Here is a 26,405-nt window from a genome sequence, read left to right on the forward strand (position 1 = left end):
GTTCCGAATAACCCTTGGTTTCGAAATAAAGTCAAAATAATTTACATAACAGAAAAAGTAGCTAAATATGTTAGATAACACAAAGAATTCTTTGAATGAGTAGTATGACAGTAGAAAAATGCTGTTATATGATGTTTTCAGTATGTTACTGAAATTGTCTTGTTTTGCCATGCTATTAAATTCTATCAAAGCTAACAGATAACCTAATACACTTTGTAATTTAACAATTAAAATTATAGTAATTTACACATTTAGAAAATAACAACAATGCTTAATTACTGATTAAATGATCTTTTCTGTGCAATAATAGTATTATTCAAGATGACAAATATATTATTTTCTGTTATGTTTGTTATACTACTATCCATTTATTGGTACTATTCTTACCCTTCTAGCAATAGTTGTTCCAGGTTTTCTGCAACATTTGCAAGAAATTCAGGAGTGCACACCAGCTGATTGTATGATAGATTAAGCTGCTTTAGAGTTGGACATTTGATGCAAGGATCCAAAGCAAAGGAAGGTCCAATGTCATTTCGAGAGATATCAAGGTTTGCAATACAATTCATTTTCAGTAAATAAATAGGAAAAGATGTAAATCGGTTACTGTGCAAATCCAAATATGTCAAAGATTTCAAGTTCTGAAAGAAAAAGAGAACTTGTTTTTAAAAAATGAAAAAATATGAATTTGTAAGTTCTAAAATGAGTTATATGTTATGCAATTTATTAATTTAATTATATTTGCCTGACCAGGAAAAATAGTAGAGAACAGCAGTTATACTAAAAGGAATCCATAATACTTCTATTTAAAAATAAAACATAAAGCACTCTATAAAATTATTTAACTCAGTTTCATAAAATTTGACATGAATTGCTTGCAGTTCTCAGTTCCATTTACTTAATTACATTACTCACTATAACGCACACATCCTAGAGCAGTCCTTTGCAGTAAATGGTTTTAAAAAGTTCCATGAACGTGTCTATACCTCTAGTTGCATATAAATCCACTGAATGAAAACTGAGTGCAAAATTAAATATGCAAAAATATACACCCATATTCATGAGTAGTATTGGTATGAGTATATTGTTGGAGACAATGTATTGTAGATAATCTCAACTCATATTACATAAAATTATGCAGAATTACTTCACAAAGTTGTTGTGGAATGTTTGTAAGAGCATTTTGGTGGAGCTCCAGTTTCTCAAGATGTTCCAGATGACTAGTTAAACAGCTATTCTGGCTGATGGCATCAATGTTCTCCAGCTCATTAGATGAAAGATCTAATGATTTAATATATTCTTTCTCTGAGATCAGTGAAGAAAGACTGTCTGATGGCCTTAAACGTGGTGAGAATTTTGAGATTCCTCCTATTAAAACAAAAGCATAGGAAAATATGCAATCATTTAGTCGTATTATTTCATTTATCAAGTAATTAAAATTAAGATCAATCATCTTGGGATCAAAAAGCATATGAAACAGTGAATTTCTGGATATTGGTTAACATACAATTCAATGAAGATTTCTACTAAGAGACAAATTTGTAAGACTAGGGAAGAGTGACTATAGTCACTTTTGTGCTGTACAACAGAAGTAGCAGCTTTCCAAAGCTAATAAGGGAACTCATGAAATTACATTGTCTGTAATTCACAAATTATTTGTGAAGCCCAGGAAGAAGATATTTGACTGTATATGCATTATTTGTACTCTACTGTAGTATTTCAAAATGTATCCTTCTCTTATAAGCAAATATATAACCTATATAATCTTTGCATGTTATACTTGTATAAGTATACTCGTATATAATTATAAGGCTAAAAAAATCTGTTATAAGTGTTAAATTGTATAATTTACTTACTGGGAGATTCATCTGAAAGCAGTAATTTTCTTTTTTGTTTCACTAATGGTTCATAATCTGAGCCAGGTCCCTGGAAAATCCCAGAACAGAACAAAAAAAGAACAGATACAGATATATACGGATATCTGAAATAATTTCTTTTGATTGTCATTTCTTTTTGTGAGAACTTCCATGGGTAACAACAACAGACTCAAAAAATAACAACAGGTAACATCTTCATAAAAATTGCTGATATATGCAGTATGAAACAATAGTAGATTTAAAATGTAATGGAAGCAGTGCATTTTGGGCAACCTAAAATGACTCTCAGTAGGGTAGGGTGATAGGATGGAGACAGATATTTACAGAAACTAACTTTATTCTGAGGAAGTTACTCTCTCTAGTTTCCTTTTACAGTCAATGGAAATAGATGAGCTCCTTCAAATGAAGATGACTTTTTTTTCACCAATTTGTCCTCTGGTGAAATCTCTCTTCATCATCAAGTGGTAGATTAGCTTTACTAGAGGATAGTTAGCGTTTCTGAATAGGCCCTCAGCTTTTGTATTTGCATTTGTACAGTATTAAAACATCAGACTGGAAATTTCAGCAATTCACAGAAACATGTATATTTTTATTGATCATAAATTTTGCTGGTATAAACTCTCATCTATACAGTGACTTGAATTAGAGGACAGTAGTTGCACAGCAGTAGAAGGGAATACTAAACGCTAACAGTGAGACAAGGACCTGTATGGTTACAAGACCTTTTCTAACACTTAATTATTAACAGTTTTACAGTACACAACACATATGGATTTAATGGGAGCCTGGAATGAATAAGGATCTGACTTACCACAGAGTAGGAATGGCGTGGCAAAGTAGGAGAACCTCTTTGTAAGGCCATTTCCCTACAGTATAAATCAGCAGCTGCAATGGAATTGGACTTCTTTTTTGTAAAAAATGAACCTTCACTTCCTAGCACAATGCAGTAACACAGGATGACAGAAAAATAAGAAAGTGTATTTAAAGCTGAGACTTAGAATTCAACTGTAATGTAGATGCTGACATACAAAGAAGAGAGACATTTCAAACACATCTATCTTAGCAGGAGCTCAGTGGTTAATTCTGTGTGCAATATGCTGAGAATGTTAACATGCCCTATAATAACTTGACATGCTCCAAATATGAACCGCAGCTTGTTATATTGATGCTTTATCATTAAAATTTCCAACAAGCTGGTATTATTGTATATGTTTACATGACACATTTTTGTGCTACTGCAGTGTAAAGTAAATTTTTATTTAAATTTTATTTAAAAACACATTTACACTCCTATGTTTATTGAGACTGAAACATCAAGTACTGCTCTGGCTTTGGCAATCTGGGGTCATCTGGATGCACTTAGTATTCCTCCCTTCAAAGCTATCACAAAGAAATCATTCCTAATTCCTAGGTAATTCCTAAAATCATTTCTGATAGTAAAGTCGATACTTTTTGCCATAATTTACCCATAACTTAACAACTTTTCTATGCGGGACAACAAATAGTACCTATCAGTATCACTTGTCTGTGCTATAGTACTACAGAAATGAAAAATGGTGCTGAATGATGCAAAGGAAGAGAACAAAAGAGAGAACCAAAAAAAAAAAAAACCCTTAGGATTCTGATTCCAAAACTCAAATCCTTCAACTGTGATGATTTCACGTAGCCAGCACTTTTAAAACACAACATCTGAATAAACAAAAGCCATGATAAGACCCCTTCCTGTTTTTAATCAAAATACTGATTTTATAGACAGAAATGCTGTTTTTTTACAAGTTAAAGGCATGCAGATTTCTTGACAGGCCTGCCAAGAATGACATTGGATTGAATATAGACTCATCATTTATACTTTCTGATCAGTTAAATATCCTTGGGATAGGGCTTATTTCACCTAATTTGTATGTTTACAATATAGTCCTCTATATCAGATGTAGTTGGGTGCTCTTCATTTACAGACAGTCCAGGGAACATGACATTTCTAGACCACAATTTATCTGGCTTATTTATGATGAGATGAATTATGGTCTTAAAGCACTTATTTTTTTTGCCATTGAATAAAAAGAGAGTCTACAAGACTAGCTCAGAAATAGACATCAAAACAGTCGATGTCTAAATTTGTTTGGATGAATCCCACCCTCTCTCTCTACAGGAAAGCAACTCAACACATGAAGAACTGATTTGAAGTTGATAATCTAATAAAATGTTTTAAGGTCCTAATTTTGCAGATAAAGACGCATACTTACACACTGTAACCTATTTTTCAAAGGTACCATAAACAAAATTTTAGATAAAAGTATTTTTTCATGGGAAGTGTTTTTAATCTCAAATACAAACAAAAAACTGATTTATGTTTTTTTTTACATCCTATTTATTCCTCAGATGATAGTCTCACAGTTGCCTAATTACTTTAAAGGAATTTGTAGCTACGGTCTAGTCCTGGCATGCTAGACTGGGATTATAAAAAGACAAAACTACAAGAAAACAATTACCTTCACTATCAATATCATCATTTAAAGGGAAAACGCTGTCCACTAATGGGTCAGAAATTAAATTCCACTCATAGTTTTTATCCACTCCATCTTCAGAGAAGTGTCTTGATTTATCCTCTGAAATATTCTTCATTTGGTATCTTAGTACCATTCTTGCCAGTGCAGAACCTGCATCTAGAAACCAAGAAGATAACATATTCTCCAAGAAATTCACATTGCATTAAAAATAATAACAGAAATACCTGATTGATTTTATTTTCAAGGTTTAACAGTCATTCAACAACCAACTGAGCACTAGAAGAAATCCTCAACTGTAGATCTTGACCTAAAACACTAATATAATACCATCAAGAGTTACTAACACATTTAGCGTAGCAAGTTCTATGTATACTCACTTTGTTTTCTTAAAGAAGTAAGTTTTTCCGGGAACAAAGGAATGAGCCAGGAAGGTTCAAGTCTTCCAATACCAAATCCTCCAAGACATATACTGCTGTTGGCTACATCAAGGCTAAGCTTCTTTAAGAGCAAGCTGATGATTTGGCTATCTCCTTTCTTTATACTGATGGTTAAAGCACACCGAACATCCTGCTCTCGAGCACCATTGGCTAAGAGCAATTCCACCAATTTAGGATTATTTCCTTTCTCACAAACCTAAAATAGAAAAACAATTAAAAAAATTTATGTGAGGGACTTGAACAACAGCTTAGATTGCAGTAAAAAATTTGACTCAAATTCACATTCATTGTATTTTTAAAATCATGGCTATTTTTCAATTACACGAATCCCTACACCTCAGTGTGTATACCTGTCTAGGGGATTTGAGCACCAACTCCTACTTTCCAAAGTCTTTGACGAAAATATGGCAAATGCCTGAGATACGTAATTGTAATTTCTGCCATGTGTGTACACAGCTACTCAGCCAAAATGAAGAGTAATGTGTGTAAGTTCGATCAGTGCATGTTTTCTATGGCACCTGCATATCAGTTCAATGGACAAAACACACTCGGTTGTTATTTTGCTATGTTATTTCGATATCAGATGAAAGGGCAATAACAGTGAGACTCACCACCCCTTGCCTAATACTAGGGAGCTGCCAGGTCCACTGGCTTATTTGGGTTTGGTCAGCTCTACCCCTTCCAGTCTCTCAACCTGTATTGCCTCAGATAGCAATGTTGACTGTGAATATTATAAATATTTTTTAGAAATACTATCAGTTACTTTGATATCTCCACTGTGGTTCACTAACTCTGATTTGCCTCTCTCAGACCCTGTGGATGGATGGTCTGTTCCAGATCCGGCCGTGCTTTTTCACCCAAACAGCTCTGCTGGCAGAACTCTTTATGGGAACACTTCCTAATTCACTTCAGGCAATATTGCTGGGGTTATCTCAGACCGAGCATTTTAACTTTTGACACTGAAGCAGAATTAAGAAGCGCTCACACAAACTGTAAAGGCAGTCACATTTAGCAGGGAGCGCTTATAAGCAGATGTGAACAACAGCCTCATCTGTTGGCATGGCTGAATCCAGATGGGGCGTTTGCCCTCAGACTTAGTTTAGACACCAATGCATTTCAAATAGTTCAAGCTCTGGATATAGCCACTGTCCGGATACAGTTTCTTCCTGCCAGTGCAACCACAGTCAATCTAAGATTTTATATTTCTTTAGCTATATTGATAGAAAGTCACAACTCCAACCAGAACAGTTAAATCAGCGCAAAAACCTATGACTGTATTGATCCTGAAGTGCTGCACAAAATGTGCAGGAATTTTGAGGCAAAGCCTTCATTGCAGGTCTAAGACAGAGTGTAAGAGTGGGACTAAACACACTGAAACCTATCTCACCACAGTGTTGCCTGACGGTCTACCTGTACATGGCCTCACAGTGCTTGGGAAGAGCTGAATTCAGAGTATCAGTTCACGGACTGGGCTCTAATGGGCTTGACACCATCTATGCCTGATCTGTTCAAACTAAATGACTGGGAGTTTGGAAAGATTTGGCTCAAGCTTTCTTCCTCAAAAATACTCTAAAGCTAAGGCTAAGTTAGTACCGGAGTGAACCTGGTTTCGGATGTGCACAATGTGAACAGTCAGAAAGCCTGGACTTTACAATGAACTTGCATCAGAACTGAACTAGCAGTGCAGGCACACTGTAGGTGACAGGATCTCTGTGAGCCTCAGTACAAGGTGAAGGGTGTTTCAGTGAATGCCACACTGGGCCTGAAGTCATCAGGAGCAGCAATGGTTAACAACACTCAGGACACTGGCTGCACTAGCAATTGCCACCTGTGTCTTGACATATACAGGTACATGCAAAAAGAGAAAGGAACCCAAAAGCACAATTTTAAAGCAATAAAACTACATATATTTTTATAGACTACCTGATAGATCAAAGAGTTCGTCTTTGTCTTCTTATTAATATCAGCTCCCAGCAAGAGTAAGCATTCAGCCATAATGTTGTTGTACTCAATACATGCTTTTTCCAGCATTGTATTTTTTAAATCATCATTCTCAGCTATTTTAGCAAAGCATTTACAACACAGGCTTTGAAACTGAATGGGAAGACAAACAATCAAAGTTAGGATTAAAAAGCATCAGAATTTTTCAGATATGAAGCAGTCAAATGAGACAAGATACCTGCCGATCTCGCTGATCAGTGAAACACACAGACATCTGGTAGAAAATGACTGTGTCAAATGATTCATGTACCAGCAGCTTTGCAAAACAAGGTGACAAACCAAGGATTGACAAGATTGTATGAAATCCCTACAAACACAATGAAAAGACATGAAGAGCAGTAAAGTGCACTGTCAAAAATGTCATTTTGAAACAAGTCATGTAGCAAAATCAAATTCCAATCAAAAATATGCTCCTACATTTTTTTTGTCTGGCTTTTAAATCCACAATAATTCACAAATTGGAGAAGATCAGAACAGAAGGCAGGAACACCTGGTGTTTCTGTGTTTATAAGGCTGTAGTTTCATGCTTGTTTAGCTGACCCACTTACGCAGACATTAACTGACATTTTGAAAAGCCAAACTGTGCACAGTAATATCTGGCAACATCCTGCCTGGCAGTGACACACGCACTTGTGATTTCCTGATAACGTACAGAGGGAACAATCTCCTCCTAAGGATGTGGGATGAAGATGCATCCCCTATCCCAGTGTGTTGCTCCACAACTCTTGAATTTGAAAAGAAAAATAGCTAGGCTAAATGAAAAACTGAAAGAGTACATCTAGAAACTAAAAAGAAATACAAAATTATCTTGTTATTCTACAAGTAAAATTCACCCAGGAAGGGGTGAATGGGGTAAATTATGGGACTCTTTGTCCAAATCTGATTCAGTCTAAACGACTTTATGTAACTTCCTTATTCCTGCACGTTATTTTGATCTAGCTCTACACTGGCTGCTAAGCTAAACTTGAAAGTGTTGGGGGGAAAAACAGAAGTAAAGAAGGGAGGCTATATTGTGATATTTCCAGACTGGTCTGAAACAGAAGCACTGGAACTCTGACAAGAAGCTGATCTCACTAAACAAATGAAACTGGCACCAAACAGGGAAAGCTCTGGAAGCAGGGTAAACAGAGCACAAGTAAGGAGAACTGCTCCTACACATTCAAAAGCAGATGCAAAATCCATCCCTCTGACATAGTATTCCAATAATATCCTTCTCAAAGACAACATTCACACACTTATATATTTATATGGCTCTAAATTTATTAATCTCAGGTGTAACATTAAGCTTATTGCTGCTGACAGACCTTGGAAGTAAGATATTTTTTATTATTTTTTACAAAAGGTGATCAAAACTATAATGATTGTTACCTCAAAAATGATTACAGATTGAGTGAATGACAGACTGTGACTGAGAAATTTGTTCTAGTTTGCAGATCTCAGAAGTCTTAGATAAACAACCAAACCAATGCTTATGTATTCTGGACTGAATATACGCCTCTGAGAAACTCACTACAACCCTATTGGTTCAATTTTACAGGCTTATAGCAATCTAGTAATTGTAATAAAATCAGGAAGAAGTAATTCAAATAAAGAATTATACTTCAAATATAACTACATTAAAATAATTTTCCAAAGTATTGCCTTCTTTCACTTTTATCTTTGTACCAAGAAATAACACATACGTGCATCTGGATTTCAGTGACCTCTTTAAATCGTCGCAGAGTGGACACCAGAACCGCTGACAGAACGTGCATAGTTGCAATACACAAACTCTTTCTTGTAATCAAAGAGCCTAGAAGACTCAAACCCAAACACTGTATGTCTAGAAGAAAAAAGAAAGATTAGGAATGTTGATTACTCAGATATTCTGAGTGGCATAAACACATAAACTGAGTTTACATTGCTAATATTCTAGAAAGTTATTTGCATAAGCTATGAGAGGACCAGACATAGCTACGAAGTGGATGAACCTAGGGACTATGCAGTACTGCAGCCTCTTTTGGCTGTGTAACCTACAGCACATCCAGTACTAAAGAGGGTGATAGGTAGGTACAGCTCCTACGGTGAATCAGCCCCTCCTATTATCATTCACATTCAAGTAACAAAATATCTTCTGTACCTTGCTCATCTGGATACATCTGTAGGGTGTGAAGCACAGTGTCAGTAGCTCCTTGCTGGGTTAAAATTTCTAGTGCACCACTGCACTCAGCTACAGAAGTAAGTAGTTTCAATCCACACTTCTGAATGCTGGGGTTTCCAATAAACTAACAGAGGAATCAATATAAAATGAGATCAACAGTCTATTCTGCTACAATCACAACAGGAAAGTTGTGTTTATTGTTCCTAAAGTACGTGAAATTACAGCTTATGTGACATTAAATCACAGTAATTGCAATTTCATACAGGTTCCCTTTTCAACCTTCAGTTTCAGTGGCTCATAACCTCCCCAGATTTTCATCTTTGATTCTGAAATATTCCCTGGCTAGTGTTCTACCAGACAGTGTGATTTTGTTTTTCTTAAATTTTCATTAAAATCGTTCACAAGTTTACATCATTTTGCCAGAATAAGGAAAGTGAAAAAATGCACTTCTTTTCTGCTTAAAGAAATTGAACAAAAATGGGGTTCTCTGAAGACTGGGACAAGTGGCCTGAAAACACGGTGACCATTGAAAAAACTTCCCCTTTACCAGTTCAGGAGCCAGCCCCATATGGGTAGCGAGGTATGCCTTTGGGGGAGAGGCAGAAACAACATACCGATTAAGCTCCCTTTCCCAAGTATTTCTTTATTTAGTTAGTTATATAGCAATTCAATAGCTTATTTGCGTCTATTTTCCCCAATTTTCCCCATTTCTAGATGGAGAAAACCTAGATGAGGTCTAAATCTGAAAAGGGGATGTGGATGTCACAGCATCTGACAAAGCTGCAACGATATTTCAGTGAAGTCATGTCCATCTCTCTCCTTATCCCTTCCCTCCTTTTTCAGTAAAGCATGTTCATTTTTTGCCCTTCTGCTTGATATTACAGTAGCCCAAAACAAGAACAAGCTGGGTCAGAAAAAGCAATCCAAATGGTCACAAAACACTAAAGACTGTAATACAACCTGAAGTTAAACAACATCTTGCCTCCCTTGTCAACATATTCCTATATCTCTAGGTCAGGAAATGTCCTACAGACACATTAGCATTAATTTGCTGATACATTATTTACTCTGACATTTATAACAATTGTGAGAAAGACATAAATTTCCTTAACTGAAGATGTTCGCCAAATCTAAAATAGATGAGAGACTGCTAAAAAATATGAATTATCACATCCATTTCAGTTGTGGTCCTGTGAACCTTGTAATCCTTGTAGCAGTGGGATTTGTCTGAAGGCCATGAAGTTAAACACTTCCTATCATTAGGATTCAAGGTTAATTTGCTGTGCAAGGTGCCCATTACTTTCTCATTATGTTAGGCCTGCTGGAAGTGATGCCTTTCACTTTTCAGACTCCCCTTCAAGGCACTATGATCATTCTGTTTTCCAGTGGCTGGAAAATCATATGGAATTGAACAGTGCAAAGAACGGAAACAACTGAAAAACACTGTTCTATTGAAACCAAAGAAATACATATGCCTGAAGGCCATATTAGGGAACTACTCAGTTCAATGGGTAGTTGAGGCAAAGGTATGAGGATATCTTTCTTGTATAAACTAGTCCATAAAAAAATCAAAAATACACTATATGCTTGAAAAAAAAATCAGCACTGCTTTCATAAATATCCTCTAGAATCACTGTATAAAAGATGATCTAATATACTCCAGAGCAGAAAGTAAGAAAAGAAATTCCAAATAATAAATGAAACTGGAGGGTTCGGCTGAGATTAATTCTATCAAATCAATAGCAAAATTACTGTGGAAGTTATAAATCATTGCAAATGTAAAATAGTGGCAAAATTTATTAGGATAAAGTTTTAACTATACCCTGTTCAAAGCATGAAGCACCAACGCATGAGTTCCCTCCAGCAAACATTGGCTTTTAATGACTTTTAATGTAAGTGCAAAAGCAGCATCTCCCACATCTCTGGAAGAACCATTCTGGTGTTCGTTCTTTGTACCTGAAACAACGAAAAACAAGTTTCTTCAGAAGAGCGGATTTAGTATCCTCGCTATTAACTCAGTATTGTAATCAAATCGACACACAGGTTTTTACAAATTACTCAGAAGGCCTATTTCTGATCTTATGACTTTTTCAAAACACAGTAGTAACAGACTGGAGTCCCTCCAGATTTACACTGCTGTGTGAGTGCATTGCATTTGAAATGATGATTTCACCATATGTTTGCTCACTGCTTGCTGTGAAAATGTAAGATCATGCCAAAGAATTTCGCTTAAGGTACACTGCAATAAATTACTTTCTTGAGCTACAGGGTTTCTTGGTGTTCCTGATACCACTTCAGAATGCCCCTTCCTTCTGAAAAGGAGACACTGTAAAGGAGCCATAAACTAATTGCCCTTTTTCCCTTGGCAGCACATCAGAGGCCAACTTTTACCCACAAATGACATAAGTGGAAGGCAAGTACACATAAAAGAGCACAGAACGTTTTTGCAGATTTAACTTTCTTGTAGCTATCAGCACTTACAGGCAAGTAGCACTACAGATAGTGGTATACAGAAATCCTTTAAAAGTCATGTCAGCATCCAACCTGATTACTATTTTTCTTATGAATGTTTATTCCCTAATTAACCTTCAAATTCCAACAAATATTTTGTGCTTTTTGTTTCATTATGCTGTAGAAGGATCACACATGTAGGATTTTGGCAAAAAATCCTCATGTACCTGTTAAAAAGTACATATCAAGTCTTAATTCTTCTCTTTATTGAAAGAATTGGAAAGTATTCTGATTATAACTCAAAGAACAGAATGAAACTGAAAACCTGAAATCATTCTGCATGCTAGTCAAGTTACTGGTTTTGTAATTATCAACTAAAACTCCTAACAGACACTTGCAAAAAGTTGTTCTGAAAAAAATTCAGTACCTCCATGTCTGTACTCTCACACTTAAGATCTCTAACAAGATATTGGGCAAAAAGCAACATATACAGCAGTAAACTGATAAAGAAGAGTTAAAGCTTTCCCCAAACTCTATTAATGGCATAAAAGAAAAAAAGAATACATTTTTCCCTTTGTAGATTGCCTTTAAAGAGTTTTTTTGAAAAGGATTTCCTAAACTAGGCAGTCTGGGCTCTGTTTTGCTGTGGAAAATATTCAATTTCATATCTTTGAACTACTGTCTGTATTTTTTGGTGTCAGAGGTCCAATTCCTATGTTCCTTCTGAGAGATACTATTAGAACAATTGCACTTTGCAGTACAATCATGTTGATGGAGAAATCATCATCATTACCGTTTGCTCTCACTTAAGTTTATGTTGAAGGTACTCTATCTCACCAAAGGCTCCACACTCACTCCCTGGATTCCTTAGCAGTGATGGAGCCAAATCATCACTGATTGAATCAATGGAATTATCAGCAGTGATAATTTTGGTCCATTACCTTCAATGCCTCAGAAGTTTTCCTCCATCTTGTATGTTCTTAAAGAGTTATAGAAGCTCTGTGTTAAATACAGCACTTCAGTTAATTTTCTGAAGTACCACAAAAGATTGTCTGACTAGGTAGGAAAGATTAAAACCCAGCTATCAAATTACGTTCTCTGATTTAGTGTATGGTCTCACACCAATTATGTTTTTAGATGACTCACCAGGCATCATAAAGTGTAAAAGGACTCGAAGTGCTTCTAGTTGTACAGAGAGTGATTTTTCATGTTTCTTCATGGCTTTTACAACTTCTGATGCAGCTACTGTCATTACATCCAGATGAGGGAAGCTGAAAATATTATTTATAAAATAAATAAAAAGAATGCATTTGTAAATTTTAATGTGTTTGCTTCCTTAATTAGCACTGTGTGATACCCCTTTAGAACACTGTAAATTTGATTTTAGCTATGAAATATAAACTAAACTATGGTAATTTTCCTCTTCATAGCAAATATTTTATTTTCATGCTCTTCCACCAGTGCAGTATATGTAATTATTTCCATTCTAAACCACTGAGAATTAAACCTTCAACTCAATCCAGAAAAATAACATACAGAGAGTATATTATTTCATTCTGGGTACTTGAACAGTGGATTCATATGTTTCACTTTGATTCTAGTACAGATACATGAAAAGATACATGTCCTCCTTAACTTACTGCTTCACAATTGTCATAAAATACTGATGAATTGACAGATACTCATAGAATAAACAGAAAAATACCAGTCACATTAGGTTCTAATCTTGAAGAAAAAGAAAAAAGCTAAAATAATGTAGCTCAATGACACTAGCTTTCCTAGAAATCAGTAGCCAAAGGCCACTAATTTACAGTTAAGATAATGTTCTTCTTTCATTTTATAATACTTTTTATTCCTGTGAACGTCTATGGAAGCTTTGAGATTTTCTTCATTATAATATAAAATTATTCAAAAAAATTTCTGTGACTAAATCTTGAGCCTGTCATTTTTTCACAGGCAGCTTAGCATATACAGAGGTTTTAAGAAAAAGGCTGATGAAACTTGGCAAGACACTCGGAATCACATTTCCAGCCTGTATACTGATATTTACGAGTCACAAGTTAGTTCTCAATTAATTTGCTAGAATATTTGCAAAAGCCAATACAAAAGTAAGAGTAACACAATGTTATTTCCACAACTGGCATTAATATTGGGGGAAATTGCTTAGCTCTAAATAGAATTCAGCGCGGCTGACAGGAGGGGCTAGAGAGTCTGTTTAAACCTCCTTGTTCAGGAATCACAAATGGCAGAACACAGAGCTCCCTCCACGCGTCCATCCAGGCGTGTGACTACAGGGCTTACAAAATTCAGTAGCCTGAGCAGGGCCATCAGCCTGGGGTCAATTTTACTCAAGTGAAATGGTCAGTAATTTAAATGTAATCGATTACAGCACTGAATCTCATGCACTTTCACTTTGAAAGAAGTCATATATTTTTAAGTGTGTATTACCTTCCTTCAAAAACATGGTTCAGTATTCTGCAGGCACTTTCAGCCACCTCAGGAGAATGTGGATATTTCCTCATTATGTCCAAAACATTCATGTGTATTCCTTTTGCCAAAAGTGTCTTCCTAATATTTACTACAACACAAAATTGCAAGCATCATATAAGCTAAAGTACATATGTATAAATATACATATACATACTTATATAAAAAAAATTGGCCTAACAATAAACAAAAATTTGCTCCAGTTGTTCATTTTATCTCTGTTCTCAAAAACAACAGAACCGCTAATTTCTCTTCTGTTGATTCTTTTTCCACCAAACATATATGTTATGAAAGTGTATATTAGAATGGGAAAAGGTTTCAGCAGAAGCTGACCTGTGTTTGTATAGTTTAACTCAAAGCATTAAAAAGCCCAAAGTGTCTAATAAGTTTAAATGCATCTAATGTTTTTAACTTACACAAAGTTAACTTGAAGGAGAATGTACTGCTCTATTTTATTTTAAAAAATATTTTATTCTTATAATTTTTTTTCTGAATTGCATTCTATTATCATGTAGGATATCTAGAACTTTATAAGTTTCAGAAACCTCCTATCTTCCAAAATAAGGCTTCAAAAATGAAAGTGAATATTATCTTCCTCATATGGCCAGATGATATTAACCCACTCTATTCATTTTGTTAACCCATTTCATTTTAATTCAAATACCAAGCAGTAGCACATGTTGCAGCTATAACTGTAACCAATAGAGCTCCAAATACTATACAAATATTCTATATTATCATGGTAACTACCACCAATTCTTGTCATTCCCAGTTCAGTACATCCACCTCAAATGGCTATTCAAGCAATATTATATCGTGCCAGAGGGTTTTACTACGCTTCTTTGTGTCTATTGTTTCTGGTGCAACAACATTTATTAAAAAAAAGAAAGGAAGAAAAAAAGACAAAATAACAATTTGCTTCCGATTTCCAACGGGAATTGAGGCCCCCTTGCCAGTTTCTTTTTGAAATTCCAGTCCTTACATTCACTAGAGGTCAATCCAAACGTTGTTATAAAGGTACCTGGTATAATATATTATTACACTATGCATACATTTATGAGATCTATTTCTCCACATAGGTACATTTTTTTCTCACAAATAACCGTAAAAAAAAGTATTCATTGTTTCATTTTATTTTTATATACTTGGATGGCTCAATAACCTAGTGATAAAATAATGCTTTCTCACCTAAAGAATGGTATTTAACTGCTAGTCTTTATCTTCCTATCTAGCCAGTGGTTTTCAATTTGCAGTCTACAAACCACTTGAGGTCCATAACCATTTCAAAGGGCTCTGGGAAAGGTATTTAAGAAAAGAAGGCCAACTGTCAGTAGGTTTAAATAGTCTACACAAGGGTCCACATGTCCACTGAAAAACTTTGAGGGGTCTGCAAATTGAAAAAAGTTAGGAAACCAGGTTAAGGACACAATCAGGACTAAAGCAATCTTGAAAACTGTTATGCACATGCCTAACTTTCTACACATGATTTGATCCCCTGAAGTCAACAGGACTGTTCAAATCTCCTATGTTAAGCAAGAAAGTAATATTTGTCAGGCTGTAATCCTCACTCATGTGAGTTTCAACAAATTCTGCTCTTGATGCAATTCAAACATAGTGATAAATATTTAAACAAGCATACAAAGAGAACACTCTCTTTTCATGTCTCCTGCTCCAAAAAATAGCAATTGCGACACGAGCTGGTAAAGAGCTCTTTACTTCCAGATACTCTCTTTGATACTTGCTAACAATACCTTTTTCTGAGCACGGAACAGACTTCCTATTAAATACAACTGCATAATATTTTAATCACAGAGAACACTGTGCTCACACAACAGCATACTTTTAATAGTCTCTAATATTACAGCAATAACATTCTGCTGAATTGGAAAGCGAAGATAATTAAATTCCCTTACCATTTTGTTGTGACAAAATTGCTAAGGTACTAGCAGCTGCCTGAAACACTTCTTTTGAAGAGGAATGCATCAGCATGGACAGCATCACTTCTCTGTCTATTGGGAACCTTTCATAAAGAGAAACAAATCACTGCACAGTGACCGTATGATGGCAGTTACTTCATACCCGTAGTTCAGTTTCCCAAAAAGGTACTAACATAATTAAATAAGCAATATAATTCAATTTTCAGATGATTGTACTTGGCTTCTAGCATTTTTCCATAGCATGACCTGATAGAAAGCCCTTTGCAAACTATGAGTATTAGCCTGTTCCCAATCCACTTGGAATCACGCCTCCCGAGTGACTTGAGGTCCAGAAAAGCATACAGAACAGACTGATTAAGCTCTGAGAAAGAGTTCAAGTGAAATGAAATTCTGTTTTATTCATGTCTAGATTTTCCCTGATGAGGCAGCACTCCTCCTACTATATCCTGCCATCTGGTTTGTGGGGAAACAAGCACTGCTTTTCCATACATCCTACTAGATGTCTTAATCTTCACTATTTTCCCTACTCTTACGCCCTATCTTTGTTGCAACTGAAGAGGAAACTCTTTGTGAACTGTATCTATTAGACTGTGTCCTGACTCCATATTAAAACACTCAGAATTTTGTCTGAGTCCAGGTTAGCATGTTTTTCATGGAAGATACTTTTTTTAAGTGTTGTTGATGGCCATGCCCTTCTTGATGTATTAGAAAAGAAGAAAGAGAAACAAAAATAATTGAAACATGAGACCCCATATGGCCTAATAATAGGCTTTCATTTTTTTCTCATTTCTAAAAATACAGTTCAACGTATCAATACTGACTGATTATCTCCATCTCCAATCTTCTCATGAAGGTTGCGTTGATACATAAAGAGATTTTTCAAAGCCCAGCATGCAGCCTCCTAAATTTAAAACAAGAGGAAACAAAAGGATTAAGAAAATATACCTTTAGGATATAAAAATATTGTTAAAAAGTTTTGAATAGTTTCATTATTTTTCAGCCCATGACAGAGGTATCAAAACAGAATCAAAATTCTGATTCCATCACAATTACTCAAGTTGCTTCACGCAGGAATAGAATGAGCTGCAGTGTGTCATATTCTTTATATCTGGGATAGGCCTGAGTTATGAGCATGTGCCACATTCTCATTATTTGATTTTCACTTTGATACCTATTTTAGGCTGAGATTAATTCTTCCATGCATGGGCCTGTGTTTTGCTGCTCTGTACAGAGAGATGAGTAGACAACAAGCTTTTAGATGGCTAAAGTTACAGGTAATAAGTCTCAGCTAACTAAATACACTTGATCCAGAGGAGTAACTGAAACCAGTGAAGGTGAATAAACGTGGGAATGACAAACATTGATTCTAAATCTAATCCAGCCTTGTCTGTATGAAGACATTTGAGAGAAAATTATGTTGCTAAACATTTTTAACACATAATGTAGTCTTTCCATATCCATTGAGAAATTCTCACCAGTACATCGGTGTTTTTTCGGTGCTGTTCTAATGCTTTGTAACAGGCTTCCAACCAGCATAATTTTTCTTCCTCCTCCTCTTCTTTTTTTTCCTCTAAGTCTCGGTTTAAGAATATTGTTTCAGCTTGAAATATAACATATTTACAAAAAATTCTTAATGTGAAAATAAAACACTTATGATTTAACCTTCCCCTAGTCATGGAGGTGATCACACTGGCTATGTGGGAAAGTCTTTTCTGGGAAGGGAGAAGCCTTTTCATATACTCTGTGACAGATCTGAATAATTTCTTTAAGGTTATGAAGGGATTAAAAAACTCCATTATAGTGCAGTAAATTAGGTAGTTACAGATCAGTCAATACTTACCCTCTGAAAAGGCCCCCACATATTTTTCTTTGTTACGTATTTACATACAGAATACCAGCGACATAAAATATAACTGTGAATCATTTATACAAAACACTCACTACAGCGCCATCTTCACTCTTAAGCAGTGCCATTAAAAAAGGATATGCACGTTGCAGTTGCTAACAGAGAAATATTTGGCCCCAGGAAGTACAGTTACTGAATTACTATTCAGAAGAAATCATTTCATACTTGTGATTTTCAGCACTTAAGAAAAAATAAGGTATCAACAGTAACATGTTATCTGAAATTTACCAGAATGTATGCCAATTTCTAACATCTGCTATTTTTTGGAACCTTATGTAACATTTCTACTGACTTCAGTCTGAAACAATTTCCCAGACTCTAAGAGAATCAGTTTTTTGCCACTGGCTAATTAACTTCTCTTTCAAAATAGTGCCTGGAGGATACGCAAGGAAAAGTTTAAACCTTAAAACTGACTACAGAACTCAAACACAAGCATTGCTTTGCAATTGCTACAAACTGCCACAGCATAATAAGTACTGTTATACATGGCAATCCCAGCAAGAAACTAGCATTGCTATCTCTAGAGATATTATATTAAGAAGGGATTATTCAGTATTTGCCTACGAACAAACAGGTTGCTTTGTTAGGATCCATCAACATAATGCACCAACTCTGAACACTGTGAAGTTGATGTTGGGTATGTGGTATGAGCAGAGGCATGTCACAGCAAAACAACGAATGGTAAGCATGTGGGAAATCACCAGTATGAAAACATTTATTAGTAACACAATTTGTTTACGCATTTAGGAAGGAATTTACTCACTGAGAAGAGCTAAACAAGTGAGAGCTGCAGCCTGTAACTTCGCATTTTCAGAGTATGTTTTAACAGCCTTCACAATGACTTCTGGAACCTTATGCAATACTAGGATATTGAAAAAATTTCCTGAAAACAGAGGAAAATATTAGATTAATATAAACATATATCTCGACCTTTATACACTTATCTTTATCAAATTTCTCAGCACACAACGCACCAACTTTATCTGCAGTAGATATTAGATTTGTTATTACATGGCCCAAAAATATTCTATTTGTGGAAAAAAAGAGGTCAAGGAAAAAAAAATTGGGATTTAAGTTTTCTGTTTTTTTTTTTCCTAATATGCACAAAAGAACCCTGGAGAAGATGGTACAGAAGATGGAGGTTTAGTGCAAAATGAAGTGCTCGCTGCTATCAAAATAACAAGGATACAGTTAGTGTATCGTTTGCACACTTCCTGCCAGGAAGTAAATGGAGTTCTGATCTTGAATTCCTGCAAGGATTTGACTGATCCTGTCAAGGAAATGGTTTAAACCTGTTCTGCCCTCTGGTTTTGTGCTTCTCACTAATTAGATCAAGGTCAGCACTATAAATATGGAGCACATATACTCTGGAACAGTAGAAAGAATTACCTTTTGATGATGAATATATTTAAAGCACAATTTTTACCATAGCCTGTGCAGTATTTTATATTGTAGGTTGAATATAAGGAATATTGCAAAAAGCAAGCAAATGAAAATAACTTCCCCATTTGTTGTGAAAACAAATGTCATGCATAAAATAACACAGCAGCACACACTTTGTAAAATATAGTTTGATAGCTATGTTTTCTATTTTGATACTCAATTTTGTTTAATTCTTAATTAGTAAAAGTGAGAATCACATTAGCAACATAAAAGGTCAAGTTAAAATCTGTATCAATGTTTCTCAAACCCTTCAGATAAGGTGAGAAATTAAAATGTCTAAAGTCTATTACATTTAGGCACCAAAAATACAATTTCATGCATGAGAAAAGCTAATTTCATTTCTTTCCCTCAGTTCTGGTCTTGAGCCTTACAGGTGCTGACTACATTGAATGCCTAGATCTTTCACTGAGAGGTAAGTACCTCTCCCAATGTTAAACAATTTAGTCCTATTAGCCCAACTCAACAGAGCTCTTAAGAACATGCTTTAAGGCAAGTCCTTTCCAGATTCATCATTCATCTAAAATCTTGGCCTTAACACCATTACAAATGCAACTGGACATAATATTTTTTCTCCTTACCCCGTAGCAGAATGGTCATGTTAGCAGCATCATTGTTTCTTGCTGTATTTTCTTGGAAATTATATGTTTGTGTAAACATGTTGCTTATCTCACAGAAATTAAGATTCTTAGGCTATGTGATGAATAATTATGCTGGATATGTGGCTGGTCAAAAAGGTATCAGTCAGTCAAAATTCTGTTGACAGTCAAATCTAGGATAGTCATTACCAGATTAGCAAGAATACATGACTAGCATCTACACACTAGCAGGTGCTGACTTTACCATTTCACTACCAGTTAACTCAGGTTTAGGAAGACAGTGGTTGTCAGAATAATTTGAGAAGCCACACTGGCTACATGGAAGTCTTCCAGACTATTCCACTCATATGATTGACAGGAAGGAGTTCATAGCAATTTCACACCTGTTTCCCTATCTGTGTGGTGCAGTGGACAGCGTACACAGTCTCTCTCCTCTTCCCATACCCCTCCTGAAGAGGGGCTACACAGTCTCTCTCCTGTTCCCATACCCCTCCTGAAGTTCTTGATAAAGTGGAAGAGCATCTGTTATGCTGAAAGAAGAAACAGATCTTGTTGATGCTATACTGCCACTAGTGCTTGCTGATCAGTAAGCATGTATGACAAACGCATGTTTCACTGCCCAGCCTGACTGAGGCCATGAAACCAGGCTGGTATGCACGTAGGACAAAATCAAGGCATGTCAGCATAGCCATTGTGTCCCCACAAGTGGTTGGTAATCCTGCCTATCTTCAGTTGACCCTGCTAATGAAACTATTCATGGGTAACATCACCTCTTACCAAAAAAATGCAAATACCACCTCAGCAGCCACATTTTCTTGAAATATTTATTTGGCTTTCTGAAGGGGAACAGGAAGTTGCTCTGGGTTGCACTCAAGTTTGATTTGTATCCTCTACAACATTTGCATGAAGAAGAGAAACGGATAGTGACAGAATGGGACTGATTTGATTAAGGAGAGTCATGCACCAGTACCAGCATCTGTAACTGCTTTGGGCCATGATCTACAAGAGCTGGGAAGCCTAACTCAAGAGAGAGGCCTTGGTGGATTCCCTGAGGAAGAAGTTGCCACAGAGCGTGGGCTGCTCTGGCTGCTACATACAATCTTTTTGTGTGCAGCAGGGGAAGAAGCATATTTATTTTTGTCTGCACTTCCTTTAATGTGCTCCTGGGCAACTGCCCAGATCATCTTATTATACTGGCAAGAGACAGCATAGAGTAGGACAGAGGCACAACAAAGTCATTTTGACATTGCCATCATTTCTCTTAGTGTGACACTAGCCCATGTCATCCCAGATGGCCAAAGTCCTTTTGCCCAAGTCAAGGGAAGTCCAGGAACCAGTGGTTCTTTCACTGCTACAGCACAGGGGGCCCAAGACAAGCATCGTAGCTGGGCAGGAATGCAATGTAGGTCTTTGAAGGTAAATGCATCGCAAGGAGGAAAACACAGTCTTGGAGAACACTTTCTCCCAGATAATTCAGGAGCACCAATTGTTTCTCACATATGCAGCATTATCACTTCAAAAAAGAAATCCCAGAAGGAATTTTCTTCCATTCTATAGTAACTTTAGGAAGCAAACTTTGCGGATTGATTGATCTCCCATTCTAATCTTGTGCTTCTTTTATCTGTTTTTTTTCTCGTTTTTTTTTTTTCCTTTTTTTCCACTGTAGGCTTTTATGGCAGTTTCTGCCATTGGTATTACTGCTTCACACAAAAGTATTTCATACCGACTGTGGCCAAGTGTTACCTCAATATGCTTACATCATTAGAAACATGGAGCTGTATACTACACCGACAATCAACTGGAATAGTAATGCTCTTGTTGCCAGTAATTCTAACTCCTATACAGTTAAAGTAAGCTGACTACAAACAACTTTGTGAACTTACCCAGTGTAAGTTTCTGCAACAAACAGCAACTCACTTCCTGAACTGTTTCACTATTGGGGAAATTTTTCATCATTTCCACTATAACATTGTAGCAGCGAACATTTCCAGACATGAGCACTTCCACATTGCTGGCTAAAGAAAGAAACAGAAACAAAAACTGCTATTAAGAAAAAAATACATGGTGCTTGGGTTCTAATACATGACTTATTTAAATACATTTATGTAGAAAACTGGGCCTATGTTTCAGTTTTATCTTTGTGCCTTGTAAGAAAGGTGACTTTTTTTTCTCAGTACTGCCACAAAAGACATTCATGACTACCAATATGTGGAAATAACTCACCAAGTTCAGAGTCCGTACTAATATTTATGGATTTGTTCCACTCTATACCATGCCATGTAACATGAACCTCCTCACAGATCATTGTTATGTAACATTTTTCTTAAAGGTGAACAAAGTGTTTTACAAATATTAATTCAATCTTATAAATAGTGTTTCTAACACCATTGTGATCAAGTAAATATTTCAGGTATTCCAGTAATACTTCAGTAAATCAAGCATTTCCTTAACATTCCCGGGGCATACAGCTAAGAAAAAAATTAGACATGTTGACCTATATTTATTTGTTTTAACTAGGTTTGCTTCTCTGAGTTTTCCTACTTTTTGAGGGGACAAGTTAGCAAGTTATTCTTCTGGCTCAAATTAGTTCTGCCATATGTCTATTGTATAGTGAGGGTATAGAAATATTCATCTAATGCTCCTGCAGTATTCTGCAAGTCATTACAGATTCTGTATTTACTTCTTACTATGCAGGCTAGATACAGAAGCCAACAAAACATTCACATGAACTAGTAAAAAGAGAGAATGCATCATTTCCTACTGAGCTCAGAGACCCTGCATATAGTAATTTAAGACAAAACAGCATCATGGTAGTTAAAAACACAGTCAATAAAACTATCTTAATCCTTGTAGTATGTCTATTCAGGGTATCATATAAAATATGAACCAAAATATCTTGGAAGAAATCCTGGCCCCAATGCATGAATGGAGTCTCCAAGGGAATCAGGATTACTATTTGAGATCTATTCTGATCTTTGCTACAAACTTTCTTAATTGCTTTTTCAACAGCTTGGCTTTTCTGTTATACAAAGTAAGGGGAACAGTTACAACTGTATTATTAAAGATAATCAGTCCTTTTAATGCAGCATAAGATCTTCAAAGTTATATACCTCTGAACACTAAAAAAAAATAATGATACCCAGTAAGTTGAAAAAGTTAGTTCTGAGTGGGAAGGATATCTGAAGCATTCTATTTGTTAGTGAAGGAAGGTACTTCTTTTTCCAGTGTTTTAAGATGCCAGTGAATTATTAATGTCATTCTCAATGGAACATCTTTTACCTTAAAGGTATGTTTCATAAAATAATTTTGCATCACTTCACAGTAAGTTATCACTTCACAGTGATAATTATAAACATATTCAAACATTCAGAAGACACTAAAATAGTTTACTACAGAGAGAACATGATTAAGTGTATGCTTAAATTCTGCAGGAACTGAGCAGTGTTAGGTTTGCAGGGAGCCACCATTTCCTAGGACTAGCTAGCAAAAAGGAGATGGAATGGGTCTCTCTTATTCTTAACCACCAAAAGCCGGTCATTGCAGCTGTCTCGCACTAATCAATGAAAAGATCTGAGTGCTCCACTGGTGAATCATCCCACCCTCTCTTAGGGCAAGGTGAAATTTCCTCTGGTGGTACCTGTTTCTCCCCATTAAATACAGAAGAATCCTGGATGACTGCGTAGGACTAACCACTTAGATGGCTAACGTTAGATGACTCATCACCCGCCCATAGCCTCTGAAGGACAGCTAGGCAGCAAACAATTTTCTTATTCCATCAAAACTTTTCAGATTTAAAAAGTGTTCTTGTACTCCATGGAGATAAACTCTCACCCTTCAAGTTTCTCATGACATACAAGCTAGAACAAAGCCTAGGTATGTCTTAGTGAAAGAAGGCATATTGAGGTATAAATCCCTGGTGTGACTCATTCGGAAAAGAAATTTGCACTTCAGGATATGGGGAGACAAATGTTTTACTACTGGATAAGCTACAGTGTGAACTTACAGTGAATGACTTCCCCATGGTGGCTTTAAAGAAATAAATTTTCTTGTGTGTATTGTGGGATGCCACAGAGCAAGAATACAAACACTGACAAGAGTAGCCTACCTTTGCACATTCACGCACAAGCTATCTTTGTTTCTCTGACTATTTTCAAACTTCCATATCAGAAATGAGAGTACTAACTCCCAAGCAAATTCCTACTCTGGATACAAATACTGACAAGTCTTTGTCATGTTCTCCTCTTGGAGCTGTTACACATCGTATTAGTAACTACTTTTTAAAAAAACATTTAAAATCTGGCATCCTTTTCCTTAGAAAATGGCAGCAACTTCTGGGTTAAGGTCAATTTATTTCTGGCTTGAGGATTATTTGTTTACAACAACTGGAACAGCTGGAAGTTTGAGAAACTGAAAAACTTTGAGTCTGACAGAAAGTGGGAAATTGCAGTTCAGTTCCTGTTCTGTGGCATGAACTGAACCAGCACAATTCCTATGGAGTTGACAGGATGTATGAGTCAGGCTTTATGAGGATTTGCTTCTGCCAAGACCGTAACAACAATATGTAACTCACAGAAGAGAATGAGAGTAGGATTCTGCTTGCCAAAATTGTGATTACCAGCAAGAAGCTGACCACAGATGCCTTTATGTCAGCAGGATCACACAGCAAGTCAACAAATTGACACAGATCATCAAGGACATATCTCAGGATCTGACTTTTGCCCAGACATAATGAAGAGGTGTTCTTCCAGCCTTACTGCACAGGACGTGAGGACATCATGAGGCTCTGTAACGTGTGCAATGCTGTCAGTGCCCTTTCTTGCCGCCACCACTGAATGGACAGGGAGCGGTGTCTTGAGTCCAGACACCTTTCTATAGCCCTGGCCATCGGATTTGCCTTGACTATTTTCCCTTGTGGAACAGCCTCTGCCAACAATGTGCACCTTTACCTCTTTTTTTGCCTTTTTCAAGCAAAAGAACCCCAAAAAGCAGAGCAGGGATTTGAACTTTGACCTCTATAACCATTATGAAGATCTTAGTCACATAACACTTTGAGGAAGAAGAAAGTCTCTCTCTCTGTTTCTTACGACAGATTTCATCCTCATCAGAATAGCAGAATATGAAAATTTCCCATGAAAAATTACAAAACAGTATTTCCCAAAGAAAACAGGCAGGTGATTTGTCTGCAACTCCCAACCAGTCTCATTGCAAGGCTGCTCCCTCTGTCAAAATGTATCTCTACATTTTGCAGCATTGCCTACAGCTTATCTTTAGAGAGGCTTGGAAATTTTTTCATAATCATAGAAAGGTTATCACAGACTGAGTAAGTTGATGCGAGCTATGGGAAGTGAGCAATTGAAAATGACTTCCAATAATGCACTTACATGGACCAGCTAAGGAATGTAACGAATAAAGTGCAGGAAGAATCACCTCTTCTTTCTCTGGAAACTCTTTAAATACTTTCAATATGATTGTATGATCTTTGCTTTCTATAAATTCAGTCAGCTGCTCTTCTGGAACTAAATCGAAAAGCAAGAGAGATACAGTATGATTTGAGGAAATAATTCATATTCTTGCACCATCTAAGAAAAGACAATAGTTTTCATAAAGTCTCCTTATATTTATTTTCTGTTTCACAGAAAGTAAGGTACTATCCATACATATCTCTTTCCACAGTTAAGACTCTTTCTTAAAAACTGAGTTACTCTATAGAAGCCTTTCTCTAGCCTACATTTTATGTAGCTAAATTCTGATTTTTAAATGCTTCCTTGTGAACCAATACTTAAAAAGATGTAATTTGGTCTTCTTCACAGAATGAAGATCAGATATTCCTCATCAAGAGGGTGTATAAATGAAGGATAGGCTAAGCATACAGTGAAAACAATTTGATGGAATTCTGTTCTGTATATTCCAATATTTTATTTTATTTTTCACGTTCTTTTGATATGGAGCTCTTTCCATAAAGACTACAGTCATGCTTTAATAATATTTTACCTTTACCGTAATAATAGCTTAAGGTTTTTCCATCCCTGCTTCCTGTCATTTGGGCTGTTATAACTGTCTGTGTGGCTGTGCAGTGAACCAGATAAGGGAAATGATCCAGGTTAAAAAGGAGGCCCCATTTTTTTTTTTTTTTTAAAGCAGAATCATTTCCTGAATCTAGTTCATGGAAAGGCTAGGTAAACATTCATGTTAGTATAACTGAGAAGGTGGCTTAGAGTCAGGAAAAAATCACGAGGTGCAGCCTAGAAATTTGTTACATTAGCACGACCATCGAGAAGGTATGCAGGTCTCTATCCTGAACAGTCTACAGATCTGTAAAAAGTATGCACAGAAAATCTAAGAAGCTCATACCCTTGTGGAGACTGAAGAGAAAATACAGCAGGACAAAAGTATTTAGGGAGAGTGGAATAGGGGAAGCAAAGCAGAAGATAATTCCAGGCACAGATGTGTGTGAGGAAGACTTAGAAAAGAAGCTGTAGAAAACGGTGCCAGGCAGAATAAATCTGAAGAATTGGAGGCTATCTTTGAAGCAAAGGAGGACAGTTGGCTTGGTGGGAGTGCTAGCATTTCTCAATATTTATTTTGAAACAAGAAACTCCAATGCAAAGGAGGGCTACTACAACAGG

The 26,405-nt window shown here is 36.2% G+C and overlaps 2 protein-coding genes across 2 annotated transcripts in view; one reads left to right on the top strand and one right to left on the bottom strand.

The window, feature by feature from the left end:
• Window positions 1-26,405, bottom strand: part of LRRK2 (leucine rich repeat kinase 2) — a 68,097-nt gene that overhangs the window by 34,092 nt on the left and 7,600 nt on the right. The window contains exons 5-23 of the mRNA XM_026076039.1: window positions 25,161-25,295; window positions 21,663-21,794; window positions 18,504-18,623; window positions 17,310-17,434; window positions 16,656-16,735; window positions 15,811-15,917; window positions 13,859-13,988; window positions 12,557-12,681; window positions 10,782-10,915; window positions 8,939-9,083; window positions 8,502-8,641; window positions 6,998-7,126; window positions 6,742-6,912; window positions 4,759-5,014; window positions 4,364-4,537; window positions 2,686-2,807; window positions 1,854-1,923; window positions 1,145-1,365; window positions 388-638 (exon numbers count right to left, since the gene is read on the bottom strand). Of these exons, the coding sequence (XP_025931824.1) occupies window positions 388-638; window positions 1,145-1,365; window positions 1,854-1,923; window positions 2,686-2,807; window positions 4,364-4,537; window positions 4,759-5,014; window positions 6,742-6,912; window positions 6,998-7,126; window positions 8,502-8,641; window positions 8,939-9,083; window positions 10,782-10,915; window positions 12,557-12,681; window positions 13,859-13,988; window positions 15,811-15,917; window positions 16,656-16,735; window positions 17,310-17,434; window positions 18,504-18,623; window positions 21,663-21,794; window positions 25,161-25,295 (2,767 nt within the window). The remainder of the gene's footprint in view (window positions 1-387; window positions 639-1,144; window positions 1,366-1,853; window positions 1,924-2,685; window positions 2,808-4,363; window positions 4,538-4,758; window positions 5,015-6,741; window positions 6,913-6,997; window positions 7,127-8,501; window positions 8,642-8,938; window positions 9,084-10,781; window positions 10,916-12,556; window positions 12,682-13,858; window positions 13,989-15,810; window positions 15,918-16,655; window positions 16,736-17,309; window positions 17,435-18,503; window positions 18,624-21,662; window positions 21,795-25,160; window positions 25,296-26,405) is intronic.
• Window positions 24,285-24,611, top strand: POLR2I (RNA polymerase II subunit I). Its single transcript, XM_026076054.1, is given in 3 exon segments — window positions 24,285-24,369; window positions 24,372-24,493; window positions 24,495-24,611. Coding segments are annotated over 3 exon segments (324 nt in total).

The sequence above is a fragment of the Apteryx rowi genome, unplaced genomic scaffold (genome assembly GCF_003343035.1).
Source record: "Apteryx rowi isolate R43461 unplaced genomic scaffold, aptRow1 scaffold_423, whole genome shotgun sequence".
Taxonomy (NCBI): domain Eukaryota; kingdom Metazoa; phylum Chordata; class Aves; order Apterygiformes; family Apterygidae; genus Apteryx; species Apteryx rowi.